General features: G+C 42.4%; 1 protein-coding gene across 11 annotated transcripts in view; it reads left to right on the top strand.

Annotated features, from left to right (window-relative positions):
* Nucleotides 1-21,473, top strand: part of gigyf2 (GRB10 interacting GYF protein 2) — a 40,794-nt gene extending 19,321 nt beyond the window's left edge. For 5 of the 11 annotated variants that reach the window (XM_010867130.4, XM_010867131.4, XM_010867127.4 and 2 more), the window contains exons 17-28: nt 7,779-7,912; nt 8,007-8,107; nt 8,842-9,000; nt 10,502-10,663; nt 11,551-11,784; nt 11,967-12,095; nt 13,458-13,706; nt 14,009-14,259; nt 14,503-14,642; nt 16,128-16,342; nt 16,809-16,953; nt 20,555-21,473. In XM_010867130.4, the coding sequence (XP_010865432.1) occupies nt 7,779-7,912; nt 8,007-8,107; nt 8,842-9,000; nt 10,502-10,663; nt 11,551-11,784; nt 11,967-12,095; nt 13,458-13,706; nt 14,009-14,259; nt 14,503-14,642; nt 16,128-16,342; nt 16,809-16,953; nt 20,555-20,622 (1,987 nt within the window). In that variant the 3' untranslated portion in view covers nt 20,623-21,473. The remainder of the gene's footprint in view (nt 1-7,778; nt 7,913-8,006; nt 8,108-8,841; nt 9,001-10,501; nt 10,664-11,550; nt 11,785-11,966; nt 12,096-13,457; nt 13,707-14,008; nt 14,260-14,502; nt 14,643-16,127; nt 16,343-16,808; nt 16,954-20,554) is intronic. The other 6 variants (XM_010867133.4, XM_010867128.4, XM_010867132.4 and 3 more) reach the window with 4 other exon arrangements.
* The last annotated feature ends 1,706 nt before the right edge of the window (nt 21,474-23,179 follow it).

The following is a 23,179-nucleotide window of genomic DNA, read 5'->3' as shown; positions in this document are numbered from 1 at the left end:
TACCTTTTCAAAGGATTAAACTGAACCAGGCAGGTATTCCATCAAGGCAGATAAAGGGAAATTCAAACTTATTTCGATAAGTTTCATTTAAGTGTGAGTTCTGTTCACTTACTGTGGCTTATAGGAGTCCCTGCTCAGTAACCAAAGTAACTAGCCTGCTCCCGCACAGGCGAACTGTCAAACTTAATTGTGTATCAAAGAATGTCCAACAGGCGGAAACAGAATCCCAAAAGACAGTTCCATGTATTTTCTCACTCGCATCACTTGTCCTGTCTGTGTTCGTAAACATAAATTCAAACTTTGTCATTGTGACCCAGCATGAATTGATGTGTTTAATTTAGTTCCAAAGAACATATAAATAAAATAAACAAGTTAAGAAAAGCTTGTCTCACCACTTTCACTGTCTTCAAAAGTAGTTCATTTACATAGGCCTAGACTATGGCTGAATCTCAAATTGCATACTAGGTACTAGAAGTACGGAACATCCTTTACCAATTACGTACTGTACTTGTAGTTTAGTATATAGTAAGCTAGTCTGCCCGTATTGGGATTGTTTGGGACCTACCTTGTCATAATATTGTGCCTCAACATTACATTTTGTCGCACATTAACATCACTGTTTGATCAATGACTAGCGAGACTGAAGACGAACTTTACACTGCCAAATCTTTTTAATTTCAGGGCACAACAACGTTCAACATTGATGCAATAACCATCAACATAGGTGACAATAACTTTTTCGTCAAGTGAAATGGCTAGAAACATGGAAACCCCTCTTTCACTGTGCAAGTAGTTGTAATCTATATTACCCAAAATGAATCGCTGTGCTATACGGACTTTCAGCTCCCTCCAAAGATTTTCTATTGGGTTCAAGTCTGGAGACTGGCTAGGCCACTCCAGGACCTTGAGATGCTTCTTACGGAGCCACTCCTTAGTTGCCCTGGCTGTGTGTTTCTGGTCGTTGTCGTGCTGGAAGACCCAGCCACGACACATCTTCAATGTTCTTACTGAGGGAAGGAGGTTGTTGGCCAAGTTTTCACGATACATGGCCCCATTCATCCTCCCCTCAATACGGTGCAGTGGTCCTGTCCCCTTTGCAGAAAAGCATCCCCAAAGAATGATGTTTGTACTCATGCTTCTTCTTCCTCCAAACACGGTGAGTGGAGTTTAGACCAAAAAACTCTATTTTTGTCTCATCAGACCACATGACCTTTTCCCATTCCTCCTCTGAATCATCCAGATGGTCATTGGCAAACTTCAGACGGGCCTGGACATGCGCTGGCTTGGGCTGGGGGACCTTGCGTGCGCTGCAGAATTTTAATCCATGACGGCGTAATGTGTTACTAATGGTTTTCTTGGAGACTGTGGTCCCAGCTCTCTTCAGGTCATTGACCAGGTCCTGCCATGTAGTTCTGGGCTGATCCCTCACCTTCCTCATGATCACTGATGCCTCACGAAGTGAGATCTTGCATGGAGCCCCAGACCGAGGGATATTGACCGTCATCTTGAACTTCTTCCATTTTCTAATAATTGTGCCAACAGTTGTTGCCTTCTCACTAAGCTGCTTGCCTATTGTCCTGTAGCCCATCCCAGCCTTGTGCACGTCTGCAATTTTATCCCTGATGTCCTTACACAGCTCTTTGGTCTTGGCCATTGTGGAGAGGTTGGTGTCTGTTTGAGTGTGTGGACAGGTCTTTTATACAGGTAACGAGTTCAAACAGGTGCCGTTAATACAGGTAATGAGTGGAGAACAGGAGGGTGTTTTAAAGAAAAACTAACAGGTCTGTGAGAGCCGGAATTCTTACTGGTTAGTAGGTGATCCAATACTTATGTCATGCAATAAAATGCAAATGAATTATTTGAAAATCATGCAATGTGTTTTTCTGGATTTTTTTTTTAGGTTCCGTCTCTCACAGTTAAAGTGTACCTATGATAAAAATTACAGACCTCTACATGTTTTGTAAGTAGGAAACACTGCTGATTTTGCAGATTATCAAATACTTGTTCTCCCCACTGTATAAGCAGTGCCTCTAAAGACCTGCCAGTTGCAACCAAATATGGCATGTCGATTCCTCAACAACCCTGTGGATGAAGGTGCTCAGATTCTACACAATGCGTTTACGCCTTCAGCCCCAAGGGTCTTCAGAGACAGAAGTCCTCCACTGGACTTCCCTGATGAGTGTCAGTGGGAGAGGTACAGGTTCAGTAGGCCCAGCAAAGCTTGCCTATGCAGTCTGCTGGAACCTCACAAGGAAGCACCCTCAACGTAGCCAAGCCTTGACCACTGTTCAGTCTGTCTGCATAACTCTGCATTTCTTTGCATGTGGGATATTCTTGTACAGTGTTGGTGATGCAGAAGGTCTTGCGAAGGCAACTGCATTCTGGGAAGTGTATGCCTTGCTCTAAAGCAGTACCTGAATATTTTCATCACTTTCCCTGGTCATCTTAAAACACAAAGAATCAAGGAGGCATTTTATTCAATTGCAGGAATGTGACCGTTAAAATAAATCTAACGTAGGTTGACACGCCTCTGTATTAACAATCCTCTTTTTCCGGCTTCCCCGATGTTATAAGCGCAATAGACTGTACCCATGTGCATGCCAGTCCCCATCTGGACCTCTGGAGGCAGACTATGTCAATTGGAAATCTTTTCATAGCCTAAACATACAGGCATCAACTGGAGGCATCTGTCCACACACTGTCAGGCAGAATAGTAGTAATTGGATTTGGATGAAATTTGCGAACTGCTTTTCTGTGAAAATAGATCAAATAAGTTTGGATGTCAACACTTCTTGGGATTTAAATCCTGTTACTTTGGAAGTTGTTCACAGAAATTTCAATGTCTACCTCACACACAAAGTAGTAACTGTCCTGTATGGAGATAATGCTTCATTTTACCTTATCAGCACCGATCAATCAGAAAAAAATCTGGTGTTTCCTTTCCTAACCAAGTATGTCATAACACTAACATATAGCTGGAGAAAGCTTATGCAAAACCAGATTTGAAACTTCACGCAATGTCAGACCCAAAGTAAAAAAGGGTATTGTGGAATGTGAGCAATGCTGAGAGAATTTGGAACTAGAATTTACATTTTGAAAAACACCAGTGCATCAACTCTTAGTCATGCTGAGCAATTAAAAATAAATGCTCTGCCAAGCAAAGTGTGCCACATCAGTGGTCACACTCTATAACGTTAGATCTGCGATGGAATTTGCCTGAAATCTATCTCTCACAAGTGCGTACAACCCTTACATTTTTGAAAATATTTAATTGCATGTTTTCATGTGACAACACTGAAGAAATGACACTTTGCTACAATGTAAAGTAGTGAGTGTACAGCTTGTATTACAGTGTAAATTTGCTGTCCCCTCAAAATAACTCAACACACAGCCATTAATGTCTAATCCTTTGGCAACAAAAGTGAGTACACCCCTAAGTGAAAATGTCCAAATTGGGCCCAAAGTGTCAATATTTTGTGTGGCCACCATTATTTTCCAGCACTGCCTTAACCCTCTTGGGCATGGAGTTCACCAGAGCATCACAGGTTGACACTGGAGTCCTCTTCCACTCCTCCATGACGACATCACAGAGCTGGTGGATTTTAGAGACCTTGCGCTCCTCCACCTTCTATTTGAGGATGCCCCACAGATGCTCAATAGGGTTTAGGTCTGGAGACATGCTTGGCCAGTCCATCACCTTTACCCTGAGCTTCTTTAGCAAGGCAGTGGTCGTCTTGGAGGTGTGTCTATGGTCGTTATCATGTTGGAATACTGCCCTCCGGCCCAGTCTCCAAAGGGAGGGGATCATGCCCTGCTTCAGTATGTCACAGTACATGTTGGCTTTCATGGTTCCCTCATTGAACTGTAGCTCCCCAGTGCCGGCAGCACTTATGCAGCCCCAGACCATGACACTCCCACCTCCATGCTTGACTGTAGGAAAGACAAACTTGTCTTTGTACTCCTCACCTGGTTGCCGCCACACATGCTTGACACCATCTGAACCAAATACGTTTATCTTGGTCTCATCAGACCACAGGACATGGTTCCAGTAATCCATGTCCTTAGTCTGCTTGTCTTCAGCAAACAGTTTGCGGGTTTTCTTGTGCATCATCTTTAGAAGAGGCTTCCTTCTGGGACGACAGCTGTGCAGACCAATTTGATGCTGTGTGATGCGTATAGTCTGAGCACTGACTGGCTGACCTCCCACCCCTTCAAACTCTGCAGCAATGCTGGCAACACTCATATGTCTATTTCCCAAAGACAACCTCTGGATACGACGCTGAGCATGTGCACTCAACTTTTTTGGTCGACCAAGACGAGGCCGCTGTATGGTCCTTGGCCATCGTGCTGCAGCTCAGTTTCAGCATCTTGGCAATCTTCTTATAGCCTAGGCCATCTTTATGAAGAGCAACAATTCTTTTTTTTCAGATCCTCAGAGTTTTTTGCCAGGAGGTGCCATGTTGAACTTCCAGTGACCAGTATGAGGGATTGTGAGAGCGATAATACCAAATTTAACACACCTGCTCCCCATTCACACCTGAGACCTTGTGATACTAACAAGTCACATGACACCAGGGAGGGAAAATGGCTTATTGGGCCGAATTTGGACATTTTCACTTAGGGGTGTATTCACTTTTGCGGCCAGCGGTTTAGACATGAATTACTGTGTTTAGTTATTTTGAGGGGACAGTACATTTACACTGTTAAAAGCTGTACACTCACTACTTTACATTGTAGCGAAGTGTAATTTCTTAAGTGTTGTCACATGAAAATATATAATCAAATATTTGCAAAAATGTGAGGGGTGTACTCACTTTTGTGAGATACTGTAATATCGACGCTGTTGCCACATTCTTTTTTTGGCTCTTCAGTTGGCCGTTGTTGAAATGTAACCGCTGAGAATGAATATAGGCCAAGGGTTACTAGGTCAGACAGGCTTTCAAGCCTCACCGATTTTAGGCTAATTAACAGTAAATGCATTGTCGTTATGTCAGTTCACGTAAGTTAGCCTACAAAATCATTTTGATTGATAATAACTAATATCGTCTAGCCTGATAATATAACCAGTCTTACTTATCTAGTGATCGGAATGTTTTAGTGATGGGGAATTTATTCAAAATTGAAAATTAAACAATAAGTAGGCTAGACATTTTTTTGCCAAGCTATCTCTCTCGCCTTGTCAGTTGCAGCAGTATTGTCCTTTTTGGTGATGACTCCTTTAAATTCTTCAAATTCCCAACAGCAGGGTTTGTTCCGCTGTTGAGAAGATTACTGCTCTAGTTCTCTTTTCTTTTTTAGCTACATTGTACCTTATTTTGATGATCTCTTGTTCTGGGCTGCTTATGTACTCCATGCGTGAGCACAGTGCAAGCTTGTTCAAGCCTAGTTTGAGTTAACGTTGACAAGACATGGCTAGATTGTGTTAAGTGGAAGTTAGCGTTCATTCAAGCCAGGCCTTTTCACTTTATTTGCATGTTGATGGAATGCTCCCCTGGTGTGATCCATAATGTTTGACTAAGCCCATGCTCATGAAAAGTAAAAGTAGGTCCCAATCAAAAACAAAATTAGCAGCTATTTTAGCAAATCGATGTTATTGCAGCCAGTCAGTAAAGCTATGTCAGATGATGAGTGAGGAGACAGAGAAACAGACAGCAGCAGTAACCCCAACATTTTTTATATTTCCATATAGACTAATCCAACATGTTTTAATAAAATACCAGGGGTCTGGGTAGTTTTCAAAGTCTCCATTTTCAAAACACAAACCATATAAGTGCTCTAGAATGTACAAAAAAAGTTAGTGCTGTCAAAGGTATTTGAAACTTTTGATGAACTTGATTTGGTACAATTCTTTAATGTGATCAGACTCTCAAACAGCATGACATTAGTTTGGAAAGGTGGTAGGGTTCCACGATATTGGAAATGTCTTCAGAAAGAGCTTTGGCTATCAACCTGACAGTCTGTATCTTTCATTCTTCCTCAGCCCCATCCTCTACAATTAAAATGTATGAAACTTATGAAAATTTTTATATTTCAGAGCAGGTTGCTGGGTAATAATATGTAATAGTATAGCAATAGCAACATTAGTAAAATAGAATGCGCAATTGGGCAAGATGCAGTCTGTGGCCAAAGCACTGCAATGTGGTCCACTTGTTCAGGACGGCAGCCTTCGCCATGTTCGCGACATTGTCTGTTGTTGTTATACAGACGAGACGACTCATCTAGCACCAAAGCAGCTGAAGCTTCTCTCATCCATGTTTTGCCATTTTCTCACTTGTATGGTCCTCTGTGAAAAATGCAGTTAGCAAACAGCGACTTTTGAGGTGGAAGTCCTCATTAATAAAGTGTACGGTCAGACTTATGTAGGGCTCCGTTGCCTGGCTGATATAATGCTAGTTTTCCCTTTGAAATCAATATATATTGTAGAGTCATATGTTTACCTCACTAAATTAATAAAGTGTACGGTCAGACTTATGTAGGGCTCCGTTGCCTGGCTGATCTAATGCTAGTTTTCCCTTTGAAATCAATATATATTGTAGAGTGATATGTTTACCTCACTAAATCACACGTTCTGCGTTGTGACTATTGTGGGTGCGTACATCGCAATGTCGTTGCTGGAACAATACATTGTGCAGCCCTAAAAAGTAGGTAAACCCCAATTCAGCATGAGCGAGTTGACTCTCCAATTTGCTGTACTCTAAAAAGCTGGACATGGTTGGCAGGTCTGTTGACATTTTGTGGGGAAAATCCAACACTGCTTACCGCCAAAAGAACCTTAACAGTCAAGAATTGTGGTGGGAATGTCAAGATCTGGGGCTGCTTTTCCTCTGGTCCTGGTCGCCTGCTTATCATCCAAGGAACCATGAATTCCAAGATTGAGACTATTGAACAGAATGCCTGGCCATCTGTTAAGCTAACGCTGGGCTGAAAATACGTCTTCCAACAAGACGACAACCCCAGTATTCAAGCACATGTACCCATGAATCGCTCAGGAGAAAGATGTGTATTTTGGATTTAGAAGTTATGACCTAAATCAATCGAGATTCTCTGACAGGACCTGAAGCCATCAGTACATACCAGACACGGCTAATACCTCACTCAGTTGGCTAAGTTATATAAGGAGATGAGGGCAAATATACCTCACATGTCTGGGATTGATTAGTGGATATAGATGTTTATTACTTGTTATCGCTGCTAATGGAGGTGGAAGTTTTTGTAACCACCATTGTTAAATGAACAATGAAAATGTCTTCTGCAAATTGGGGTTTAGGTAAGTGTATTCTAATGTTAAGCAAAGTGATGAACACCCCTTTAGGGTTCTCATATTGAAGCAGAACTGTATACGTTGGTGATGCAGTTAAGGTGACAATAGGGCTAAAATCATCAATGTATACTGAGATTGTCAAATGGGCTGCCTGATAATGAAGATGAGTAATGAAGCTGAATGCTTGGTCCAATATGCTGAAATTAATCAAAGTAATGGACTGTTATGTGATTGAGTTTATTTTTGAATTATTGAAATTATATTTCTGATGGTTTTGTTTGAATCTTACATTCATATTGGAGTAGAATGTTGTTTTTAAGAAGTTAGCTGAACTCTGCTCCTCCACTCCCCCCTGACCTTTCCCTCATGGCAACACAGTTTTCCGGGGAAACCGCTGGCATGCACACCCGATACCACATGTTCTCCAAAGAATGATTTTCAATTATTCCATGGCATGTTAACATCCTATCAGGTTTTGGTTGTTAATGTTACTCGTTTAACCTCCCCCTTTCTATAGAACATCTGAGACTCTCTTACCTCCTGTGACACGGTCCATGTCGGTACCTGACTCTCAGGCTTCTGTCTGGGAAATTCAAAATGCGTCCTCTCAAGCCTCCTGCACAGCCAACATCCAGCAACCAGTGCCCAGCGGTAAATCTTGACCTGATTTTTATGAAGTCTTTAGCAGGTGTTAAGAATTAAGTTAGCATTCACTCATTCTGACTGTTTTGTGTGTCATGTTTAGCATGGGAGGGCAGCAGTGTATGGGACCTACCTATTGACTCTGTGGCAAAGGCCCCTACTATCGAACAAATGCAGGAGCTGGAGAAGAACAACGCTGTCAAGGTAAAAGCACCATATGGCCTGTACATATGCACTCCTTGTTTAAGGGCTGCAGCAAATGACATACTGACAACCGATTAATCTTTTCAATAACAAAACCATACATCCTATCATACAATGCTGGTGTTCTATTAAGAACCACAATGTTAAATCTTCTTGACAATGCTCTATTTAAACAACTTGAGATTTATTTACTTTTATGCATAGAAATCAACTCCAACCAGTGTCTCTTACAGCTGAGCCCTGTATTACAACACCAAACAAAATGGAAATAAAACACATTAAGAAAAGCAATCAAAAGGCATCACTATGGCGAAATGGGGAACAGCAATACATAAGATACTTATAGCAAGCAGCTGGTTTTAACAATATATCTTATAGTTTTGATTGTCACAGTATTATTATTGTGCTGCTTTATGGTACCTTCTTCAAACGCGAGCATTTTTCGTTCATCACTTTTTTCCCGTATTTTTTGTATGGAACCAGATTTCAGCACTGCTTTATTTTCAAGACTGACCAAAACACATTGTCAACTGCTGTCTTGTCCCTTTGCTACAGACATACCCTGAGCGACATGTTTTGAACATGTAATTGCAATAACATCAGAGAATTGTCAGTACATATACAATTGTGAATTGCATTACCTATCCTATCACAAAACATTCTACCGACTGAGTTTGCTTAACAAAATGATTAACCAAAAATATTTGGTTGTGATATGCCAATTAACTCTCAAGGTTCCTCTGCCTGTTCAGCTTGAGCTGGAGCGACGGGAGGCAGAGCTAAGGGTCAAGAGGGAGGAGGAGGAGAGGAAAAGACTGGAGGAGGCACTCAGAGCCCGACAGGCAGAGGAACACAAACGCCTGGAGGAAGAGGAGCTGGCACGCCATAAACAGGTCAGGCTGAATGAATGAGAAACAAAGTAGTTCATTAGAGCTATGATAAATACCCCCCTTATTCGATATTATTTAATCCCAGTCCCTTTAATGAGTTTTAAATCAAGATTCACTTATTTTGTCATGCCTTCACACTGAGGGTCCAACTAAATCAGGTTGTGGAGAATGGGCCTAGGTTAGAATGCTTAGCTAAAGTATCTTTATGTACATCATTCAGCAGATGTTCTGTAGGTTATGAATGCATGTATTTGGATACATTTTCTTACTGGACCCCTATTGAAATCAAATGGTGCTTTTACACTGCATGTTACCGGCTGGCTCAACTCGCCTCGACTCTACCCGCTTTGGGAGCTTTCCATCGCATGGTACCTGCTCGACTCGGCTGTTCACGGCTCGCCGCGGTTGGTTTTCCACTGGCAGATAGTACCCTGTACCCGCCCATAGTGACATCACTGGAAAACTGCCGTGAAGCCACCTCCAATGCGACACACACAGGAACAATAACTGAGAGATCGTTCATCTGATACTGGCCAAGAGCCAGCATTTGCTTGCTAACATAAACCCTGCAGTGAACAGAAACATCTATTGGATGAACTCCATCAATTTTCTTTTAAATCGACAAGCCTTGAATGTAAAGTGGCAAATCAAATGTAAACTAAATAAGAACAGAATTATTGCCCTGCAGTATAAAAGATGACGCAACTGCAATGTTCTGTTAGATTTAAGTGTATACACCTAACAACTCAACACCAACACATTTAAAACAACCTACATAATCCCTCCACCTCGATTAAAAAGTATAAATAATTGCCACGCCGACTGTCTCAAGACTAGCCTACTGTAGGCTACATAAGGCAGAGTTTACACTGGTAGTAGCGAGGAAGCACGCGTGAGCAGTAACTTTGGTCTTAATATATTGCAAAAATTGTTAGAAAGTTTGGTAGGCTGCTGTTGTTTGGCTTGACATTACTATTTTGACCAGTGCAATGTATGCCAATTAGCCTATAAAAAAACCCAGAGGAGGGAGATATAAAATAGAATAGAGGAAAAAGACAAAGTCCTTTTGTAGGTTACAAAAACACTGCGTCTTTGTGGGTCTCTCACAGGGATTACGAGCTGATTTCAACGCCAGTACATAGGTCCAAACCGAGAGGAGTTTTGGGAAGATAAGATGGCTCAAATTACGAGTCAGGTCCTATGCACTGGCACTGAAATTAACCCATTTCAATGCAAGTACTCCTGGGACAGACGCGCAAAGACGCGCCGTTCTTGTCTCGTAGAACCATTCTCTGACACTGGACGGCTCACAGCAGAAGAGAAGCGCCAAAACACACAAGCCTTGCATTGCAAGTGCCCTTCTCTACCAACTGATCTGCATGGTGTCCTGTGTATAGATCAAGATGTATACCACCACTACCATCAACAGTCCGCTTCTGTTTTAAAAGCACTGGACATTTTTAATACAGTACTGATCAGTACTGTTTGCTGTATCTATCTACAGGAGGAAGCATCGAGGAGGCTACGGGAGCAGCAGGAGGCAGCGCAGCGCCGACAAAAGGAGGAGGAGGAGCGGCAGGCTCAGGAAGAGGCCCTCCGTAGACTAGAGGAGAGGAGGAGGGAGGAGGAGGAGAGGAAGCAGAGAGAAGAGCTCATCCGCAAACAGGTGTTATAATCTTTGCTCATCTTAAATCTTGTCCCTATGTATTTTTGCCAGACCGCGTAAGTGGAGCCGGCCAAGAAGAGTGAATGTTTCTTGATTGATTGGGTGAGTGACTGACTACCCATTGTTACATAGCGTAGTGGTTAAAGACGTGGACTGCCGCGTAGGTGACCGGTGTTCAGTCCTCGCCATGGACAAAAATGAGGCATTGCGATTTGTTCAGGATAGACAAACTGCACCGACAAGGGACATATTGCTCTCAATTTCGATTTACATAGTGTAGTTCACGTAGCATAGTGGTTGGCTATTCAACTGTCATTGTTTTCTAAAGAAACAAACAAGCCATGGGGTGATTGGAGTCATTGTTTATTTATAGGTACTATATAGCTAGACTAAACGTTTGCTAGTTATATAGCGATGGACAAACTGGACCGACATCGAACACATTCCTCTCGATTTCAGTTTACGTAGCATAGTTCACATAGCATGGTGGTTGCAGACATGGAGTGTAATCTCTTTCTAATTTAACGTGTTGAATGTAGTGTTGCAACCCTGTTACACCACATCTCTACCCATGTACAGTATCATGTGCATCAATACTCGCTGTGGATATATCGTACTGGTTAAAGATACATTCTGCCACAGGAATCTGCAGATCGAATCCAGCCAGGGCAACAACATTCATCCCTTCTAATCGCGGGCCGGCTGAACTAGGCTTGCCTGGTTCCTTTTCTTGTTTAACGGGATCACAGTTGAGCCCTAAATAGCCCAGTGGTGAAGCAATAATGCTCACTTCTACAGATAGATGACACAACATAATCAGATGAAATGGAACAAAAAAAGTGACATGGTTGTTCCCTATGAGATTGAATCACTCTCTTTTAAAATAGGAGGAGGAGCGCCGGAAGCAGGAGGAGCTGGAAACCCTGAGGAGGCGTGATGAGGAAAAGCGGCTGGAGGAGGAAGCGGCTGCTGCCTTGGCACGGCAACAGCAGGAGGAGGCGAAGAGGAGGGAGCAGGAGGCTGCAAGGCAACAGGAGCTAGCCCGACAGCGGCAGCAGCAACAGGAGGCGCTCCGCCGACTACAGCAGCAACAACAGCAGCAACAGCTTGCTCAAATGAAGGTAACAGCTTTGTTACGCTGCTATACCGTATTACAACTGTGTCCGATGTTTAGGTTTTTGCTCTAATCACATTCCTATACCGTTTCTGTGTTGTTTTTCTGCATGTTACAAGTTTGGCCATGTGTACAGCACTTGGCATTTGTCACCTGTAAAATAACCTTGTTGTTCCTCCTGTGCTGTAGCTGCCATCATCCTCTAAGTGGGGCCAGCAGTCAGCCACCGCAGCAGCCATCTCCCAGGCTCAGAACGCCCTGTCGCTTGCTGAGATCCAGAAAGTGGAGGAGGAGAGGGAGAGACAAGCACAGGAGGAGGTGTAAACAAAGGGGTTGCATTGTCAGACTGTTTGTTTTTTGGGTTGGGTGGGCAGGGGGTTGTGAAAAATGTTTAATTTGTAAGATCTGTCCACAAATTGTCTAAACAATGTTTTATATTCTCAGTTCCCTTCAAAGTAGTTGGGGGTTTTAAAATAGGCCACCATCACTGCAACGGTTTTCTATATTTTTTTGTGTGAAATATGTAAACTACATTAAGAAATTAGGGATATATTTTTCACAAGTGAGACAGATTCTGTTTCTTTACCTTGTCATTTAGTAAATTGGTCTCTTTCTGGTTCAATCCGTCTGCATTGCGAAGTGCACCAGTTCAGTTTCAACAAATGTATACATTACTGAACACTGTATATTCCCATCAAAAAAATTATTATCCACTTACCCCATCCCACCATGTGGCTAGTCATTTTACTCATGTAATTTTGTGAAGCATTTTGGTAAGACTTGTGCCACTCACATCTTACGAGCACTTCAGCAGATCAACAGAGAGATGGCCTGTGGTTTGTTTGGAATATATCTGATGTTTCGGGTGATAGCAGCGATTCCTTTTAAGTATAGGAAAGTGGCACTTGATAATTAATGGTCATGACGAATAGGCCTTGTATACAACTTTTTTTATGAAGCAATGGGTTATTCTGTTGATATCTGGAAAACCTGTCTTGTGCACCGTGACATTTTTTTTTACAGCCTGTAGAACAAATTATTGACCCGTCAATTTAATTGGGTCTGCTCTATACTTTACTCAACTTTTGGCAATCTCTTTTCTTACTGTGTACCTATGTACTCAGTTCTAACTCCCTCCCCTCCCTGTGTACACAGTTCTAACTCCCTCCCCTCCCTGTGTACACAGTTCTAACTCCCTCCCCTCCCTGTGTACACAGTTCTAACTCCCTCCCCTCCCTATTGACTCAGTTCTAACTCCCTCCCCTCCCTATTGACTCAGTTCTAACTCCCTCCCCTCCCTGTGTACACAGTTCTAACTCCCTCCCCTCCCTGTGTACACAGTTCTAACTCCCTCCCCTCCCTGTGTACACAGTTCTAACTCCCTCCCCTCCCTGTGTACACAGTTCTAACTCCCTCCCCTCCCTGTGTACACAGTTCTAACTCCCTCCCCTCCCTGTGTACACAGTTCTAACTCCCTCCCCTCCCTATTGACTCAGTTCTAACTCCCTCCCCTCCCTATTGACTCAGTTCTAACTCCCTCCCCTCCCTATTGACTCAGTTCTAACTCCCTCCCCTCCCTATTGACTCAGTTCTAACTCCCTCCCCTCCCTATTGACTCAGTTCTAACTCCCTCCCCTCCCTATTGACTCAGTTCTAACTCCCTCCCCTCCCTGTGTGCAGCAGCGGCGCCAGCAGGCAGAGCTTCTGAAGCTCCAACAGCAGCAAGCTCTGCAGGAGGCCCGGCAGCCCCAGTCTAAGCTCTCCGGCTGGGGCAGCGTAGCCAAGCAGCCAGCCGCCACCAAATCCCTGCTGGAGATCCAGAGGGAGGAGGCCCAGCAGATGAAACAGAGGAAGGAGCAGGGGGTTGGGAGCCAGCAGCAGCCCAGTCACACCACCATCACCCAGCAGAACCGGCCCCTCAACAGAGCCGTGAGTCACTTGTTGGTTCACATACTTCACTTCAAATAATTTTTTCTTTTTCTCGATCACTCTGTTATATATATGTACTGTTATTGTGCTCATGAAACATTTCTGGACACGCAGATTTTCCTCAATTGTCATATTTCTGAATTAAACTCAGTTAATCGAGAGCTTGGTTAGTTCACTTGTTGAACCTAGTTCTTGCTGGAATATGTAAAATATGCAATATGTAGGGAGATGTAGCTTAAAGGCAGCCCTGTTGGAATACTTCTTTCCTTCATTCTTTGACAAAACCTCACTGGTCTGACCAGGTTGGATCCCCTTCTCCCCTCTTCCCCCAGACAACTGCTCTGAGTTCCTCCGTGTGGGGCTCAGTGGCCACTAGTGGCGGGGCTCCCAATTGGGCGGGGGACAGCAGCAGCATATGGGGCGACAGCACAAACTCCAACATGGGCTTCTGGGATGAGCCAGTGAAGGAGCCAGCCCAGCCCTTGCCACAGGCCCCACCGCCCACCAGGAAGCCCAATGCTCAGAAGAACAACAAGAGTAATGCCAATATCAGGTACAATCTCTTTTTTTCTATTTTTTGGCCACATGATTATGAAGGTCATTGGAAGGAAGTTTTCATAGCCCACACCAGCACTTAAGTTTGTAAGAGGAAAGTCCCTAGTCGGGGTTCCTCCCCTAGTCTGGGTTACTCCCTTAGTACGTAGAAAAGAGGCTGCTATATGGTAGTAAAGTGCCAGAACATCCATCTTAGTTGTTGAGTACTTAAAATTGAGGTATGCGGTAACTGTGTTGACAGCACTCGGGCCAATAAGAAGGTTGAGGATGAGGAAAAGCTGCTGAAGTTGTTCCAGGGAGTCAATAAGAGCCATCAGGATGGCTTCATTCTGTGGTGCGAGCAGGCCCTTCACACCCTGAACACCGCTAACAACCTGGACGGTGAGCATCTGCAATGTACATACACATTTCTTTATGGTCGTGGGTAATAAATTGTGCACTATAGAGAATAGGGTACCAATTCAGGCACACCCTTAAAATACCTTGTGCCTTTAGGCAAAAACTGCACAAATCAGCTACAGCTCAACTTACTTGCTAAAAGCACAGTTTGATTTGACAACACTGCTAAATGTGTGTTGTCAAATCAAAGATTTTCTCAGTCAAATGTGTTTTTACTCATCGTTGGCTCCTTCATAAGCCAAATCAGAGAGGGTAATCTAAAAAGACAGCCAACAAAGATATGTCTACTTCAATGAAATAAGCCGGTGACGTCCACACCCATTCTGCTTGCTATAATTGCCAGTCACATGTAGTTGCAGATGTAGGCAACTTCTTGTTTTAGTTTTGAAGGGGAAGCACAGTCATGATAATTGATATATCTTACATCCATTCCATCCGAATAAGTGGTTTCGAGGATTGATTTCCTGTTGAATCAGACAGCAGTGCATCCCCTTACCCAAACCACCTGCTGTGCTGTGTTGTTTTGATTGTGATTGGTGGTGATAAATCATGGACGGGTTGAGATCAGGGCGTGGAGATGAGTGTGGTTTTGTGGGCACTTGGCCATATGAATGTTACGATGTTCCTCTTTAACAAACTGTTGATGTTAGCTGGTTTTTAGGTAGGTGCATAGACAAAATGCATACAAAACTCAACTCTGTCCTAGCTAAGTCCATGTCCACTGGAGTTAGTATTGACATGACAGAGTGGGAGAGTTTCCATAAAGCAGCAACCTGTTATTTGCTGTGTTAGTGCAGTGTATCTAACAAGCTAGCGAAATAACGAACTGTGCTAAATAGCGAAATGCACGCTAGCTAGCACAAATTGCAGCTGTGGGCTGGCTCTGGCACTTTGTGTTTTGAAATCATGAATGAAACAATTTCTTTGTCATCTTGGTACCTAGTTGTCTCAGTGGTCCTAATGGTTACAGGATTGACAATACTAGTGCAACTACCTAGTTTGCTAGTGAACGTTGGCTGACTTTTAGCAAAATACCATGGGTTAGCCAAACGAGATGGTGCTAATAATGTACTTCCACTGTCTGATTTACTTCCACTGTCTGATTTAGAGTTATTTTTTAAAGGTATGTTTTTGGCATTTTATGCTTTTATAGATAGAGGAGAGACAGTGGGAAAGTTAGAGGAGAGCGTGGGCTGAAATAGCAGTGGGCCGGATTCAAACCCATGCAGTTGTGGTATATGTGCACCGGAGGCAGCGGCTTAGACCGCTAGTCCACCCTAGGCCACTGTATGGAGTATTTATACCTGGTTGATGGTACGTGATCTGTGCTATCTGAAACTAAACAGATGTACTGCCTACATTGTTCTGAGGTGCTAACTGCCTTCGTCAGACCATCTCTACCCGCATGTTACTGCTTGAAGTTGACCGTGTGGTCCTGTCTTTAAAACTCACCCTTTCCTCTTGCAGTTCCGACATTTGCATCCTTCCTGAAGGAGGTCGACAGTCCATATGAGGTGCATGACTATGTGAGAGCCTACCTTGGGGATACGTCTGAGGCCAAGGAGTTTGCCAAGCAGTTCCTAGAGCGCCGTGCCAAGCAGAATGCCAACCAACAGAAGCAGTCCCAAGCCCCACAGAACCAGCAGCAGCCACTCAAACAGCAGAAGCAGCAGCAACAGCAGGTACCAGTGAGCCCGCAGAACCCGTCATGAAAAAAGTTTTGGAGATGTGGGAATGTGGATACTTTGGAACACCTTGATGAATGAACAATTCTGCAGTGCACCCAGAAATGTCTCTATTGGTTAATTTTGAGGTCTCCAGTGACTGATTAGTAATGCAGGCCCGTTTCCTTTTTTTTGGATTGATGGCTATCTTTGAAGTATTTTCATGGTTTGCATAGTTGCATTTCAGTGCTTATCCAACTAGGGATGTCTGACTTTTCCAACTTGCCAACAGGTTCTAGTGCAGTGTTCAGTGACCAAATTGTGAATATAGTGTATTTGTTCTGGTGTGTAAATATGTTTCATTATTATTCATGATGATTAGTTTGTGTGTGCCATTTCAACAGAATACTGCCAATCTAATGCCAGACGTCACAATGCTACCAGTCACCTCACCCATTATGTCCTTTGTGGCTCTGTTTTCCAGGATTCAGTGTGGGGCGTAAGTGGAACGGGATCTGTGTACCAGTCGAACCACACCAGCCTCCAGCAGCAAGCGCGTTTCGAGACAGTCACCTCAGGGAAGAAGAAGAAAAAGCAGAAGATGGTCAGGGCAGACCCCAGCCTGCTAGGTAAGGGGAAATGCAGTGTTAGGAATCTATATTTATCGTATATATTTGTGTATATTGTATGAAGTATGATATTCTGATTAAATTTAATTTAGTTTAATCACTTTTTTTGGGGGTGGATATTTTAGACTGACCAAACAAATCGCTTCACTGTTTTAGTGTTTTGGATTTGGTTGCGTTGTAGTAAATCAAATCACTTAAATCGAAAGAATCATTTTTAATTCCCAGGCAGTGTATAGAAATTATTTGGTCTTTTGCCCATTTTGTGTTGTCTTTTCTAAAAACATCACATGTTCTTTTTTTCATTATGCATTCTCATTTGATGCCTAATCGAGTATGTGGCTGAAGGTGTATGTATGTGGCTCAATATACTCCAGTTTCTGAGGTGTACATATGTAATGCTACACAAGCGGCATTGTTAACATACTCCCTTGTGTACTTCGTTTAAACCAGGGGTGGGCAATTCATTTTCACAAGGGGCCACATGAGAAACCTGAATTGTGTCAGAGGGCCACACCAACGATAACTTGAACTTAATTCTGCTCAACTTTCTCCCATTGTAAAATGCACTAAATTATATATTTTGAATAGCTGGTACTGATAATCGGAAGAATATAACTATTCTGTAAATATTTATATTCGGCGATGTGAAATTGTGGTGTAAAGGTCATATAAGAAAAAAGCAATTATTGAATCAGTGCAATGTTTTTTTTTTTACTTGTTAATCTCCACAAACAATGAAAAACATTAAACAACTTAACAAGGTTATAGAAATACAGCAATACAACAAACAATAACTTGTAATGTTTTCCACCTAATTTTACCTCTTCAGTGAGAATAATCCAGTCTGTTCTGGGCTTGATCAAAGGCATTGAAATCTGGCTGAATGTCTTAGGTGGCTATGTGAAGGACAGCTGAGAGGTGGTCATCAGTGACAGAGGATCAGTGTTTGGATTTGTTGAACTTCATCACTGAGAATGTCTGTTCACATACATAGGTAGATCCAAAGAGGACTACAATCCTCTGAGCATGCCTCCTCAGGTGTGGAAAGTTCTCCTCTTTGAGGGAGGAGTAAAAGTCCAGCAGTGAGACTGACCTGAAGTGCTCTGCCAGAAGTGTGTCAGACTGCATTCGTTTAACACACTTCTGTGTGTCAGACGAATGGCATTCGTTATCGACTTTTCTTTTCTTAGCGTGAGCCGACATTTTGAGGGTAACTTGGCTAGCGTGTCTTTTCGCTGTTCACCTTCACTCTCAGCTCATGCATGCACATACGTCAGTAATACAAATGTAACGCTTTTCAAAATAAAATGTCCAAATGCCAAAAACCGAAACACCAAAAGAAAAGATTGGTTCAATTATTCGGTGGCCGAATTTTTGGTGCAGCCCTATAATTTATGATTGGCCTCACGTGGGCCGGACAGGGATGTACAAAGGGCCGGATGTGGCCCGCGGGCCGTAGTTTGCCAAGGTCTGGTTTAAACGGATATGTAAAATCTATGTCCCCCAGGAGGCAGTCCACTACAAAACATTGTGTACCTGCCCAGAAATATGTCGGCAACTGACAATTTTGTTTCAATCCAAGTCATGGTTCTGTTTAGTGAATTCAATATGTATTGTTAAATATGGTGATGGATCTTTTGGCGTCATGAGATTTTGCTTAAATGTACATGTTTTCCATTTGAGTAATTCGGTAGTTTTTTTTTTTTTCTAATCCAGTCGCATTTTCATACTTCCGCTTTTCCTGGTGCCCTGATAAGGTCATTGGTATAATAAAGTTCAGCCAGTACTAGGATATTATGGGGGGGGCAATCAGGTGCCTCTGCCAAGAAGCAGAAAAGTGGGTCTTCAAGTCACTAACCCCAACACACTTGAAAATCCTCAAAGAAATTGTGAATCGGGCATAATTTTTGCTATTGCAATTAGGGCTGTCACGATTAATTGTATAATTCAAGTAAATTGATTACAAAAAATACTTGAATAGAATTTGCTGCATTGAAATTTGAAAATATTAAAAAGTTGTCAGTGATAAAAGGCAGATGGCAATCTTCCCTAAGATTGGGAACATCTCAAAAAGTGAAGAACACCTGGTTGTATGTCACTACTACTAGACTGAATTTGCGTTTCACAACAGAACTTCATCCATGCTGCAACATTTGAAGAGTAAACATAAATTTACGGAGGAATAAGAATCAGACATACTGAGGTTAGGTTTCTGTTTAGCTATGATAAGTGTGTGTTTGCTAGTTAGCTACAGCCTACAGTATATGTGTAGCCTTGACTATGCGTTCTCCTAGAGCATATTAGCTCATGGGGTGGATTAACTGCAAAACTACTAGAAGTTTTGTTGTAACGTTATTATCATTGGAAGCGATGATAATCGTTGCTTTCGAACAAGATGTGATTTTACCCAAAGTTTTAACAACAATGTTTCTACTGCCCTAGATAGGTGCTTTCTCACTCATTCCTAACTATCCCTTGCTTGAGAAATGAAAGTCCATTTTGCATAATATTATTTGATAAGTGTAGGATTTGTTTTAATTAGGGGGAAAATTAAATTGTAGGTTGAAGGTATTGCAGTACCTATTACCAAAACACTTCTGATGAAGGATTTGAAATAATTGTATTAATATTGTGCATGATTGTATTTCTTTCCAACATAATGACCGTAGTGATTTATATTAATTAATTTAATTGTCAGAATAATTAGCTGAATACTCGATTACAGAAATACTAATTAGTGACAGCCCTAATTGCTATGTCAGGCAACGGACTTAAATCCCTTTGAAAAACTGGGGTGTAATTTGAGGACCGCAGTTGATAAACATCTGAAAGATCTGGAAAGATTCTTTTTAGGGGACTGGACCGAGGCCGAGGAAAAATTATTGTATAGGGTGCCATTATGTTTGTGAGGGGAGGATGCACAAAATACTGAACATTTATCAGTGAGTATCAAGGGACAAACTCTTTCATAATTTCATTGTATTACTATTTTGGGTTGTAGTGATGAGTCTGATGTGAAGAGAGTATAAAACTGCCCTTGATTTTCAGATAAGTTTACTCAAGTATTTTTCAAAGGAAGAGAACGCCAGAGTACCAGGGAGATTGCAAGGACATGAGTCAGCTGAGGTAGGCTGAAGTTATAGTGCAGAATTTCTTAAACCATGGTTTGTAGCCCAGAGCTGACCATGAGTAAGTTTTGATGCTGAGTAAGAATACATTGAGCCACACACTTTTTGAAGATAATTGGTTCATGGAAAGATGGCCCTTGGCACAATTGTTAATTTGGGTACCTGTAAGTTGGTGTATAACAAACTGAATTAAAAATGGCTTATTCTTAAATGTATGGTTCACATTGTAGGAATAAATTGCGGTATGGTATAGTGCAGGTTAATTATTTAATAAAGCCACAATGATAAATTAGAAAAACATACAAATTCTTTCAAAGAAAATGGAAGACAGTCTAAAAGCATTTTATGCAGATATACTGGCAACCTCATGCCTCATGTTATGTAGCACAACAGCCCCCTACCAGTGCACCCCAATACCTGTCAACTAGATGCATGTAATATAAAAAATATTAACTTTCTTGTTCTCTCCCTAGGGTTTTCAGTAAACGCAGCTTCTGAGAGGTTGAACATGGGCGAGATAGAGACGGTGGAAGACTTTTAAAGGGACTGCTTTGCTGCCAACCCATTGACTATATCCGTTCAGAACAGCTGCCATCAAACCCCCTCTTCCCTTCCCACCGCAGTCCCCAGTTTTCTTTCCTTAAACCAGGTCCTCTTTTTATTCTGTTTAAGTTAATAAAATGAATTGAACCAGAAGCTGTGGAGGCTTTCGGATGAGAGTACCACCCCACCAAGCTCCTTTACACATCCCTAATGAAGGCTCCACCTTGTGTGAGACATGGAGACCAGGCCAAAGGGAACATTGAACAAATCAAGGAATGAAACTTTAATGGAACAGACCAACCAATCAACCCAATTAAAATGCCAAATCTAACTTCTCCCAGGAAAAAGAAAAGAGCGCCAACCTGAGGGGATTTGGAGGATGTGGATCTCTCTTCTTCCTGTCTGCCTTTGGCTGTTCAGTCCCCTTAGGTCTCTTGTCTGCAAAACCTGCAACCTTGTCCTGCTGAATCGTGTGGACATAGGGTTGGGGTGGTGAGCTATGTTGGGGATAAAATAGAGATTCTAACCTCTTGTTTTTCAGTTATTTATTTATTGAAAGTTTCAACCCCTCCATTTTTTTTCTCCCTATCTCCGTTCCATTTTCTGCCAGTTGTTCGTGGATGATGGCATTGTAAAAGCCAAGGATCTGTGTGCCCACTGATGTCCTGTTTTAAGGACACGAAAGTTCCAAGTAGTTATCTATTTCTTGTAAAATACTAGGCTGTTTAAAGAATAAACTTTCAATTCTGCATCTGTATTATAATATATGGGAATGATGAACTGCTGGACTCATACTTTTTTATGATGGTATGAAATAAAACAGTCTCTTGTGTGGGCTGTTCAAACCTCTTGTATGTGTGAATGACTGCGTGTGTGTGGGGGTGCGGGCTGGGGACAGAAAGTATACATCTGCCTTTTCTGCTCTTTAATAGATTAACGTGAAAGTAAGCATTTCAAAGTCAATTTTCTTCTATTTAATAGGTGTATGTGTTTGTGATAGATTAGTGTCACTTGTTCTTCCCAAACAAAGGAAATTACTGTTGAAAGATGTATATTTTTTTTAATGAACAGTCATATCTTTACAGATTTATATGTTCTCAATAATGACCTGAATTGGCATGTGGCCTTTGTCAGAACAATTCAGCCTACTCAGCATACCTACCCTTAGTTGGATGTAGCTAGAAAGAAAACTCCCTAGTAGGGTAGGAGTGTAAAGGAGCCGTGTAAAGTGTAAAGGAGCCAGGCTCAGGGGAGTATATAGTCAATTTCTTCCTGTTTGGATGAAGATTATAAGAATACAGGTGCAATGCAAAGAGAATTGAATAATTAAAATAAAACACCATATATTCTTGTTTCATTGCACATTAAGTGAAACATTTCAAGCCTTTTTGTTTCAATTTTGATGATTCAATTTTGATGATTATGGCTTACAGATCAGAAGTCCAGGATCTCAAAATATTAGAAGCATTTCCAATACAGAACTGCCGACCTGAGGGGAGCTCTAATCAGATAATCATCTCCATGTGCCTTCAATTTCTGTTTGGTTCAGTACACACAACTGCAATCATAGGGAAGACTGCGGACTTGACACCCAGAAAACACTCATTGACAGCCTCCACAAGGAGGGTAAGCCCCAGAAGGTCATTGCTGAAAGGGCTTGCTGTTCAGAGTGCTGTATCAAAGCATATTCATGGAAAGTTGCCTAGAAGGGAAAGGTGTGGTCGGAAAAGGTGCACAAGCAACAGGGATGACCGCAGCCTAGAGGATTGTCAAGCAAAGCATATTCAAGAACTTGGGGGAGCTTCACAAGGAGTGGCCTGAGATTGGAGTCTGTGCATGAAGAGTCACCACGTGCAGATGTGTCCAGGAAATGGGCTACAAGTGTCACATTCCCAGTGTCAAGCCACTCCTCGTCCGGAGACAACATCAGAAGCGTTTTACCTGGGTGAAGGAAACAACATCAGAAGCGTTTTACCTGGGTGAAGGAGACAACATCAGAAGCGTTTTACCTGGGTGAAGGAGAAAAAGAACTGCAGTGTTCGTTGCTGAGTGGCCCAAAGTCTTCATATGAAAGTACATTTTGCATTTAATTCGGAAATCGTGGTCCCAGAGTCTAGACGAAGAGTAGAGGCATAGAATCCAATTGTGATGTTTCCGCAGTTAGTAATGATTTGGGGTGTCATATAATCTGCTGTTGTTGGTCCACTGTGTTTTTCCAAGTCCAGAGTCAATTCAGCTGTATCCCAGGAGATTTTAGAGCACTTCGTGCTACCATATGTGGCTTTATGCTTTATGGAGATGCTGATTTCCTTTTCCAGCAGGACTTGGCACCTGCCCGCATTGCCAGAACGACTGGTAACTGGTTTGCTCCCCTTGGTATTGCTGTGCTTGATTGGCCAGCCAACTCACCTGACCTGAACCCCATAGAGAATCAATGGAGTATTGTCTAGATGAAAATGAGACACCCGAACCAACAATACAGATGAGCTAAAGGCCACTATCAAAGCAACCTGGGCTTCCATAACACCTAAGCAGTGCCACAGGCTGATTGCCTC

Source organism: Esox lucius, chromosome 3 (assembly GCF_011004845.1).
Source record: "Esox lucius isolate fEsoLuc1 chromosome 3, fEsoLuc1.pri, whole genome shotgun sequence".
NCBI classification, from domain to species: domain Eukaryota; kingdom Metazoa; phylum Chordata; class Actinopteri; order Esociformes; family Esocidae; genus Esox; species Esox lucius.
This window is presented reverse-complemented; position numbering and strand designations above follow the sequence as displayed.